Here is a 10,888-nt window from a genome sequence, read left to right on the forward strand (position 1 = left end):
ACTCATGAGCGCTCCAGCCACCTGTAACTTCGGTCAGTCTAAATGAAGTGTTAATCCCAAGCCTCACAGCCATACTGTTGAGCCCAGGCTCAAATATACGGGAAGGCAAATGACAGTTTGAACCATGATAATACATGCTGGGATCTCAACCATGAAAACCATCTGAAAAAAAAAAAAATGGAGATAATAATCACCTGTGCCTCTTGGGATGGTTGTAACAAGTAAAACACTGCAAATGCTTGGCACAAGTACTAGAACCAAGAGGCCCTCCGCAGTCAGTGACTATAATTATCATCACGGAAAGCATCTAGTGTTGTGTTTGACCCATTAGGGGACTTCGTTAGTTTACCACCACCCCCCTTTCCCTGAGGCAAGCAGGATCTACATTCTAAGTCCCTACCCATTCTTAGGATATGTAGATTTCAACACCTGTTCTCTTCATTGATGTGGATATGGGCACATTACCCTGCAAGATAATGTTCATGATCAAAAGCATAGGGCTTTTGGGACTTCCCCTGATGGTCCAGTGGTTAAAACTCTGAGCTCCCAATGCAGAGGACGTGGGTTCGATCCCTGGTGGGGGCACTAAGATCCCACATGCTGCGTGGTGTGGCCAAAAAAAAAAAAAGATATGGCTGTCTTCTTATAGGGAGGTTGCTCAGTTTATCAGAGAAGGCAATGGCACCCCACTCCAGTACTCTTGCCTGGAAAATCTCATGGATGGAGAAGCCTGGTGGGCTGCAGTCCATGGGGTCACTAAGAGTCGGACACGACTGAGCGACTTCACTTTCAAGCATTGGAGAAGGACATGGAAACCCACTCTAGTGTTCTTGCCTGGAGAATCCCAAGGACTGGGGAGCCTGGTGGGCTGCCATCTATGGGGTCGCATAAAGTCGGACATGACTGAAACGACTTAGCAGCAGCAGCTCAGTTTATACCTAATAATAAAATAGTCAGTATAGAGGAATCCTTTCCTGAAATTTTACTCATTCATAAAAAATTCTCAAGGTACAAAACAAGAAAGAAAGGTGTTATCCAAAATGTGTTCTGCGGCCTGGCAGAGGGAGTCAGTGAGAAGGAGATGAGCTGGCCGTGCCTATGAACGAGCTCAGCCTCGGTAAAAAGAGCATCCCCAGGAAAACAGCCAAGGGAGGTCAGGAGACAGGAACCCCCAATGTAGCAGAGAACCAGAGGAAGAAAAAGAACTGGCAGTTCTGGGGGCTGAGAAGGGCACGAGGGAAGAGCAGGCTTGAGCAAGAGGGCAGAGGCCCCCAACACAGAGTACTGGGGAGGAGGGCAGCTGCAGGAGGAAAACAGGAAATAGAAGGACAGAAGGAGGAGGCCCCAGTAACTTCTCCTTGGAGCCACTCTGCGTACAGATGAGGGATTCCCCCCAATTCTGCAGCAACTCCAGATCTTCTGACTGCCCTAGGGGGACTCACCCCCCTGCCTGCCTTCACAAACAAGCCTGCTGCTCAGGGCAAGGGCTACCATGAAAATCTGGGGAAGGCTAGACTCACAGCCAGGGAGTGACCCTCCACGAGCCACAGCCTGGCGCCCCACGGCTAACATCGGGGTCTTAGATTTGATTTTAGCAGAGCTTGTTTGAAGACTATATTCCATGGCGGCCATAAGGAAGAATCAAGTAAGGCTTGGTGGACCTGCTCCCTTGAGCTCCAGAGTGAAAGTTGATGGAAGAAATGCTCAGTGGTGCCGGTGGGTCCGGGAGGTACCCCATCTCTCCCTGACCTCAGTCGTCCTAGAGGTAAAGAGAGATAAACAGAGTGTATTTCATAAACGTCTTCTATTGTCATCAAACAAGGGTTCGCTCCAGTGGTACCGGTCGGGCCCTCAGTTGCCTGCCTTGGCCTCATCTCATTAGCGTTGGCCCAGGGAGCCAGCCTGGCAATTCCCATTGTTTTATAGTCAAAGACTCGCTTTATTAAGACAAAAGACAATCCATTTCCTCTATCTGCCCGTTTTCTCTGGCTAATGTCTTCACTTCATCAGCTAGATAGACAGCCCGTTTTTTTGAGACTTGGTTTTAAATGTTCAATTTGGGAGTCTTTTGACACCAATTCAAATCTTCGGGTGAAATGCAGCTCAAAAAACCAAATCAACTGTGAATCGGTTGAGGATCAACTAGGGGGCTGACCTTTGAGCCAAAAAAGCTATTAAGGTCCAAGTCAGCCATTTTCCAGCCACTCTGGGCAGGAAGCCCAGAACAGAGTGGGTGGAAATGTTCATTCAGCGGCTCAACACGGCTAATGTATTCACGTGAAGTGGAAATGTCTGGAGCCTTCCTGGCATTAAGTCTCCTTGGTTCCCCTCTACGCTCCCTTTGTCCTGTCCTTTGCTCTTATAAATCTGTGGGGCTCTCGTGTTGATTGGCACAGTTCAGGCCCACCAGGAAGAAAGGTCCCTTCATGTCTTGAGGGACTTTTCATCAGACTCACACTCAGGAAGTCCACCAAAGCTGGGAGTAAAGTTAAGTTGCTGTCTCTTTCTGCTACCACCCAACTGCAACCAGTCCATACAAAACTCCCGCCAGGAGAGAAACCACACCAGCGCCAGGCCCACACCCTGGACCTACCCACTCCTCGTCCGCCGCGCCATCCCCCTGCTCGCGGGTCTCGCTTGCAGCCCCCTCCGAAGACTTCTGGGCCATGATGTTGTCTGTCCAGGATGCTCCCGTCTTCCCATCGCCAGCGAAATTACACTTGGTCACTGTTCCAGCCTCGAGTTTGGCTAATGAATCTGAAAGAAGTTCACAATTCCCTCAGACTCCCTTCCTTTCCCTCAGAATTCCCTCACACTGTCTGGCCTCTCTACATGTGGTGGAAACCTGGTGGAGCCCGGCCCTTCTGCTGGGGTCCTCTAGGCCTGAGTGTGCTCAGGGAGCCCCTGGAGGGGGCCCCAGATAAGAGAGGGCACCCACAGGAACCAGAGGATTGAGCAGCACCCCAGGATCCAGAACGTCCAGGCTGTTGCCTCCAGGCCACTTGTCCAGGGAACTGAGAAATCAATCTCAAGGGGTCATGTCTGCAGGGAGGCCAGACCTGACCTGCTCCGTGAGCCCTAAGCAGGAGGGGTGAGGGGCCCTGAGACAGGAAGCCAGGAGCCCCCCCACAGGCCATACAGGGGCATCAGGCCACAGCGAGGGCTGCACTGCTCACCCAGGAAGGGGCCGTCGCCTCGAGTTTTCAGCCGTACCCCAGCCCCGAGCTCGAGCTCCATGGCTTCCATCTCTGACTCAGGCATCCAGAAGGCCACAGTCTCAGCGGGGGTGAGGCTCTCTGTCAGCGCAAGCAGCTCCGGCTTATTCACCAGCCCCTTCAGCGCCTCAGGCGTCAGTCTGTCCGAGTCACCCTTGGCTTCCACCTCTGCAGTGTAAACGTGAAGTGTGCGATAAATGCTCTCTGCCAGCTGTCCCCCTGGGCTTCTACCAGCATGAGGTGGTCATTACCAGTGTGACAGCAAGCACTCTGGGAGGGCTCTTTAGAAGCCAGCTGAGGGTTGACTGTTGTACCTGCTCACAAACACCCGCGCTCCCATCCTGCCCCTGCTCATCAAGGAGCACATGCAGAGGATTATGGGTAAGGGCTCTGGAGCCAGGCTGCCTGGTACACATCTGCTTTACATGCTGTGTGACCACAGGCAAGTTACTTAACCTCTCTGTGCCTGATAAATAGGGTGAAACGCGGTACCTACCTGATGGGACTGACATGAGGTATAAAAGAAAGAGCTAATGTACATAAAGTGCTTAGCATGAGGCCCAGCACACAGCAAACCCTCAGCAGGCGTCAGTGTTCTTACTCTCTATTTACAAATGAGAAAGCCAGGGCTTAGAGAGGTTAAGTGATTTGCCCAAGGTTACACAGCTAGTCCATGGAGGAGGCAGGATTCAAGCCCTTCACACAATTCTGCCTTCCCAGGGACCAGGCAGAGGTCTCCCCTGGCTGGGATGGGGTCTGCTGGAACCAGCAGCAAACTTGGATGGTCCTCAGATTCTCTACTGGCCTGCTTATCCTGGCCTGGGCAGAGCGCAGGGGCTCAGCCAGGGTTCCAACAGCCTCTCACTGCCCACCCTGGAAGTCCCAAATCTGCTGATCTCAGCTTGGGGGTGGGGAGAATGATTCCACCAGACTGCAGGAGACAGGAGGCACTGGGAAGGCAGCAGGCCCTCAGCACTGAGGGAGGGCACTGGGGACCCTCTGCGTGAATGGAGAGCAGGAAGAGCCCAGCCAGATGTCCCTCAGACCAGACACGGACTTCAGTCATGCTGAGAAGACACTTTGTGGCGCCTAAGAGACCTCTGGAGGCAAAGGAAGGCCAGTGTAGGACGGCCCCGGGGCAGGAAGGGCAGAGGGCACCTACTGTAAGAGGACATGAGGAAGCCTGTGTTCACCTTCCTGGTGGCGCTGAAGTTGGGCTCAATTTCATTTCCCTTGGGGTCGAACTTACGGCGATGGATGCGACTCGGCCGGATATACAGTACGTAGTAGCGCTCCTGGGGCCAAGCAGAGAGAGTGAGGGGCTGTTCATTCCCTTCACCCCACAACGCACACACTCCCCATGTGCTCTGGCTGCAGCCCCCCAGCCTCACTCTCTACCCTAGAATCCCACCTTGGCTCCAAAAGATATTCAAGCTGGCCAGAGGGCCCCCACTCCCAATAATCATCATTCATTCATTCACATGTTGAGTACAGCATGTGCCACACGTGATGAACCATGGCCACACATCCATGAGAGGGCAGGCTCAGAGCCCAACCCCACAGCTTCCACTCGGTCAGAGCCAGAAAGAATAGAAAACCATAACCCAAGGACCCCAAATATCACAAAGCAGGAGTAGTAGCAGCCGAGATGCCACAGAAAGGGCACTGAGATGGAGTTCCGAGTGAGGGCTGCCACTTTCCCCTTCCAACAAATGTGGGTCTTACAGCATGTGACGCTTAGCCTCAGTTTCCCCTGTTGCCTGGAGACAACGTGAGGTCTACTTTCAGGCATGTTGTAAGGATTCAAGAGATAACAAAGGAGCAACCACAGTGTAAACATGAAGTGTGCGACACATGCTGTCTGCCAGCTGTCCTAATCAGGAGACGACTACGTTGTAAATCAACTATACATCAAGAAAATTTTAAATAAACACTATAATCCAAAACAAAAACTAGAGATTGAAGAACAGGAAACCACCACCTGGGACAAAGAGGGAAGGCAAGTCCTCATAGTGTGGAGAAACCTGCAACTGTGCGAGTAAGGGTATAGGCAGGATTTTAAAGGCCTGGACAGGCACAGAAAACAAAAGTCAAGGTCCCATGTGGACGTCTGAACAACGGAGGGGCCTTGGAAGCCTCAGGGGAGTCTGAGCTGCGGAAGCACGTGGGGGATGATATAAGACAGGCCTTGAGTTGGCATCTGGAGTTTGGGTTTTACATGGCAGACCAGAGGGAATCCTGAAAGGTTTCTGAACAGCACCTAGACTATGACAGATGTCTTTCAGGAGACCAGCAGGCTGCAGGGCAGGGACCGGCGCTGGGTTGCAGCCAGAAGGCAGGAGAGGGGGCACAAGGTTTAATCAGGACAGGCTGAGTTCCTAAGGGCCTATGTGGGGACATGGAAGGGGAGGTGTGACATGGTCAAGGTAGGAAACCTGCAGGGCCAAGCATTACCCACTTGTGGGAGGGCTGGAGGAGACTGGAGGCTTGCAGGCTGGTGGTCGGGGGCATATAGTGATTGTCATTAGGAACAAGGAGGAGGAAGGTTTGGAGAGGGGCTGGAGAACACCCTGCCTGCAGAGGACAGCCGGGGCAGTCCAGCCCCACATCAGGTCCTGCTGGGCTCTGCTGGGCAGGCTGGCTGGGGTTACGGGCTGGGGTGCTCACCCTGCTGACCCGTGTGCTAAGGAAGGGAGGGTGAAGCAAAGCATCTCCTGGCCTGAAACTAGTGCTGAGCTGGAAGCTGAAGCGGTTCACAAGGGGTGTGGGTGAGAAACTGGCTCCAGGTAGCCGCAGGCCTCTGGAACTTGCTGAGCTCAGTTCTAGAGATCAAGGAGATAAGTCGGTCAGTACCTCTGGGGTTATTTGGAAGGGGGGAGGGGTACAGATTCAGAACTTGTTCAGTTGCTAAATTGTGTCTGACTCTTTGCAACCCCATGGACTGCAACACACCAGGCTTCCCTGTCATTCACCATCTCCCAGAGTTTGCTCAAACTCATGTCCATTGAGTCGGTGATACTAACCATCTCATCCTGTCACCCCCTTCTACTCCTGCCCTCAGTATTTCCCAGCATCAGGGTCTTTTCCAGCGAGTAGGGTCTTTTCCAGGGAGTTGGCTCTTCACATCAGGTAGCCAAAGTAATGGAGCTTCAGCTTGAACATCAGTCCTTCCAGTGAATATTCAGGGTTGATTTCCTTTAGGATTGACTGGTTTGATCTCCTTGCAGTCCAGGGAACTCTCAAGAGTCTTCTCCAGCACCACAATTTGAAAGCATCAATTCTTCAGCACTCAGCCTTCTTTAAAATCCAACTCTCAAAAAAAAAAAAAAAAATCCAACTCTCACATCCATACACGACTACTGGAAAAACCATAGCTTTGATGATGTGGACCTTTTCAGCATAGTGATGTCTCTGCTTTTTAATACGCTGTCTATGTTTGTCATAGCTTTTCTTCCAAAAAGCTTTTCAGAACTCGTGCTCAGGAAAGAAACCCTTGCTAGTAGGGGATGGTGAATGCCAGCCAGGTGTGTCCATGGACGTCTGAGAAGGGGGTGATAAAGGACGTGACACTAGGAGGCTGAGAGGACAAGAAGAGAAGGGCATGGACGTGGGAGCTGAAGCCTCGGGTGGTATCAGCAAGGTAGACCTCACATTCAAGCTGGAAACAAAGGCCCAGAACACAGCAACCCTCCTCCCACCTCAGGGCTCCACACTCATGCACACACGAATGTCCAGGTCCACACTGGTGACCCGCTTTATAAAAATCCAGTATTCCAAAACACCCAGCCACACAGGGATATTAAAAGATGAGCAAGGGAATTCCCTGATGGTACAGTGGTTAGGACTCCGTACTTCCACTGCAGGGAACCCGGGTTTGATCCCTGGTCAGGGAACTAAGATCCCTGCAAAACGAGCTATATGTGGACAAAAAAAAAGATGCGAAAGCCCTGCTAAGATATTCACCATTCTGCAAATGGAGTTGCTTCAGGGCTCCTTCTGAAAGCAGACTCCAACAGTACATCTAAAGTAATTCAACTCTAAACAACTCAAGGTACACATGATTTCCCAGCCACACAGCTGGTACCCCAAAGGGGAAGGTCACGGTTCACCTCGCACCCGTATAGGCAGGTAACTTTGCTCTGACCTTGTTCATCAAGGTCTGGAAGCAATGGGAACCACCAGACCAGAGGATAGGGGCCAGGCCCTCAGCCCAGAGCCACTCATCCTGCCTACCCAGAGAAGTTCCCCGCATTCTAGTTCTATTCCATCGGGAGACAGGACCTCTTCAGAGGGCCTTCCAGCCCACTCAGGACCCCCAGCTTGAGTCCTGAACCACTGACCTCACCCCATCCTGCTCTCAGCCCTCCCAGTCCTGGCCCCAAACACACCCCTTGGTTTAGGGCCTGGTCTGTCTTCTCATCAAGACCCCAGTCCCCACCCCCCACCCCCAACCCTGGTCTGTCTGCCACCCAGTACAGCCCTACTGATCCCTTCCATCCGTGGCCCCTTTTGGTTGCCAATCTCCCAGCCAACCCTCTACCTGCCCTGTGAGCCTCACAAGGAAAGAGCTGGACCCCAAGTCTTGGCACTGGCAGAGTCAAGCAGAGAGAGATACCCTGGTGGGTGGGAACCCTGAAGCCAGTGCCCTGAGGGCGCCCCCTGGGAAACATCCTCACCTTCCTGCCGTGGGCATCCAAGATGCTGTGCCGGGATACATCCAGTAATTCTCCCTCCAGCAGGACGCCATCTCCTCTGAGGAAGAGAGAGAATGAGGGCTTCACTGGTTCTGTCGTCCTCAGCAAAGAACCACAAGTGCAATGGCCCCACCTGCAGGGCGTTACTGTAACCAGAACCTCAGTCTTCACATCCGCCAAATGCGAGTAACAACCACCTCACTTGCTTCTTTGAGGGTGACATCCGACTACCTACGTGAAGGTGTCTTGTAAACTGCGAAGGTGCTTTGTAAACTATTAAGCATTTACAAAATATAAAGAACTTTACTTTTTTAGGTAACCAAATTTGGGGGTGGGGTTCTAAGGTCTAAGCTGCTATAAAGTATCTTCCCTTTTCACCTGTTTTAAAGCACTTTCCTATTTCTGTTCTCATTCTTATCCATTTTTAGAATGGAGAAACCCAGACTCAGAAGTTTCCTGAGAAGCCCAAGGTCACAGGGTCCCTCACTGAGAGGAACTGGACCCTCTCTTCCCAATTCCAGTTTTCATAAAAGCAGAACCTAGGGACTACCGCCTTCGGAACCATGGAAATGGAAGAGGGGTGGGGGCAACTGAAAGGCTGGGAATGAAATGAAACCTCCCTGGACCTTACCTGTCCCTACCCACCCCCCTTAAGCCCTTCAGTCTTTGGTGGTGGTGGTTGGTTGTTCAGTGGTTAAAGTCGTGTCCGACCTTTGGCGACCCCATGGACTGCAGCGCGCCAGGCTTCCCTGTCCTTCACCATCTCCTGGAGTTTGCTCAAACTCTTTAGGTTTTGTCATTGCAAATGGAATGGTCCATTCGTTCTCATAACCTCCGGGTCCATAATGGCAGGGCTGGGCCCTCCCGACCCAACAGGCCTCCGGGCAGGCCTTGCGCTCCCCCAACCCTTCCAGGCCAACTCCCACCCGCTGTCCCCGTCCCTGCAGGACACTGTCCTTCTGGAGCTGTGCAAAGGCCTGAAGACAAGGCAAGGGCAAGTGGCGGTGCGTGGAGTCACCGGGGCGGGGTAAAGACAAAGGTGGAGGTGAGTAAGCACCGCCTTTTGAGACCCGTTTAGGAGTTGAGACCGACCGTCCGTGAGCTTCACGCGGATCGGTGTCTCTGGGGTGCGATCCGAGGGGAGCACTGTGAGAGACGATCCCGAGGCCCCGGAGGTCTTCGGCGAGCCCCGCCTTTCCTCCCACCCGCACACCATCCCGGTGGCGCCATCCCCACCCCAACCCCCGCGCGCAATCAGGGAGCCTGGATTCAAAGCAGATGCTCGCCAGCCGACAGAGGCCGGGCCGGGAGGCGGTGGAGAGACGCGGGCGGAGCCTACCGCTGGTGAGCGGCAGGGTCCCAGGCCCCCGGCAGCCGCGCGCTCCGCACCGCCTTGTTGCGGAGGGCGCTGTCCTGATAGATGCGGCTCATCCTCCCCACGGCCGCGGCGCCCTCGAGGGATGGCGAACCGAGTGGGCACGCGGGGCTGGGGGCAGCGCGAGGGGAAGCTTCCGGAGGACGCGCGGAGGCCGGCAATTCCCGACGGCCGATCACGGGCTGCGCGGCCCGGCCCCGGGCGTTCCCGCGCGGGATTTAAAGGGGCCGAGCCCCATTCCTGCCGCAGGACCTTGCTTGGTGGGAAGTGCGCTTCCGGGAGGACCGGGCTGGGGTCTTAGCCCGGAGGTGGGGGTGGGATGAGGGAGAGAGCCACTCTCTCCTCTTTTCTCTCCCTCGTCCTTGTTACTAGTGGGAGACCCCTACTCCCTACACCCACAAAGGGGAAATCGAGGCTCAGAGAACCCATAGGATCAGCTCCGATAGGATGCGTTTCCAGAGAGCAAGAATAGGAAAAAGGAAACGGCCCCAGAGGCGGCTGGGTGGTGTAAGTGCCGAGCTGCCCATTTTGCCCGGGTGAGGCCTCACAGTGGCCGAGGGAGGGGTTCTTGGGATCTGTCACGAAGGAGCCTGGGCTTGGGTGTCGGATCAACTGACCTACCAAGGCTGGAATCCGCGCTGTGTGAGCTTGGGCAAGTGCCTCAACCTCTCTGAGCTTCTTACTCTGTAAAACGGGGTCCGAATCAGAGAGGTTGTACGGGTTTAATGGCTTCCCTGGAGGCTCAGTGGTAAAGAACCCTGCCGGTAAAGAACCCGGGACACGCAGATTCGATCCCTGGGTTGGGAAGTTCCCCTGGAGAAGGAAATGGCAACACACTTCAGTATTCTGGCCTGGAGAATTCCTTGGACTGAGGAGCCTAGCGGGTCCTGCAGTGCACGGGGTCGCAAAGTGTGGGGTCGCAAAGTGTCGGACACTACTGAGCAACTAAGCATGCGCGCGCTGTGCGCTGCTGTGTATAAAATAGGTAACTACCAAGGACCTACTGTATAGCAGAGGGAACTCTAGGCAACACTCTGTGATGACCTATATGGAAAAAGAATCTAAAAAAGAGTGGGTATATGTGTATTTGTGAAATGATTCACTTTGCTGTACACTTGAAACGAACACAACATTGTAAATCAACTATACTCCAATAAAAATTTTTTTTAAAAATAAAATTTGTCACTAAACCAAAATCACATTGCTGGTAAATAAAATCAGTTTTCAAACCAAAAAAAACAAAAACTCCCCAGGCTGATGTAAGGAACTCGCATAACTCAATAGAAAAGGTGGGGGAAATGATTTTTTAAAATAGGCCAATGAACTAAATAGATATTTCTCCAAAGAAGACATACAGATGGACAAAAGATGTATGAAAAGCGGTTCAGTATCACTAATGATCAGAGAAATGCAAACCAAAACCACAATGAGGTATTACCTCACACCTGTTAGAATGGCTATTATCAAAAAAACAAAAGATAAGTGTTAGCAAGGATATGAAGAAAAGGGAACCCTTGTATGGCATTGATGGGAATGTAAATTGGTACAGCCACTATGGAAGACATTATGGAAGTTTCTCATGAAATTAAAAAGAAAACCACCAA

The 10,888-nt window shown here is 52.7% G+C and overlaps 1 protein-coding gene across 3 annotated transcripts; it reads right to left on the minus strand.

Moving 5' to 3' along the window:
• Nucleotides 1–959: 959 nt before the first annotated feature.
• ARPIN (actin related protein 2/3 complex inhibitor) lies at nt 960–9,478 on the minus strand. Of its 3 annotated transcripts, none has more exons than XM_027521975.1 (6): nt 9,002–9,081; nt 7,892–7,967; nt 4,378–4,510; nt 3,177–3,383; nt 2,594–2,757; nt 960–1,759 (listed from the first exon to the last, which is right to left on the minus strand). In XM_027521975.1, exons 3-6 carry the CDS (start codon nt 4,388–4,390, stop codon nt 1,751–1,753), a joined length of 393 nt encoding a protein of 130 aa, XP_027377776.1. In that variant the 5' UTR covers nt 4,391–4,510; nt 7,892–7,967; nt 9,002–9,081; the 3' UTR covers nt 960–1,750. The 3 variants fall into 3 exon arrangements, with proteins under 3 accessions (XP_027377776.1, XP_027377775.1, XP_027377774.1); XM_027521973.1 differs by lacking the exon at nt 9,002–9,081 and adding an exon at nt 9,249–9,478 and having other exon boundaries at nt 968–1,759; XM_027521974.1 differs by lacking the exons at nt 7,892–7,967; nt 9,002–9,081 and adding an exon at nt 5,883–6,180.
• Between the last annotated feature and the right edge of the window lie 1,410 nt (nt 9,479–10,888).

The sequence above is a fragment of the Bos indicus x Bos taurus genome, chromosome 21 (genome assembly GCF_003369695.1).
Source record: "Bos indicus x Bos taurus breed Angus x Brahman F1 hybrid chromosome 21, Bos_hybrid_MaternalHap_v2.0, whole genome shotgun sequence".
NCBI lineage: Eukaryota > Metazoa > Chordata > Mammalia > Artiodactyla > Bovidae > Bos > Bos indicus x Bos taurus.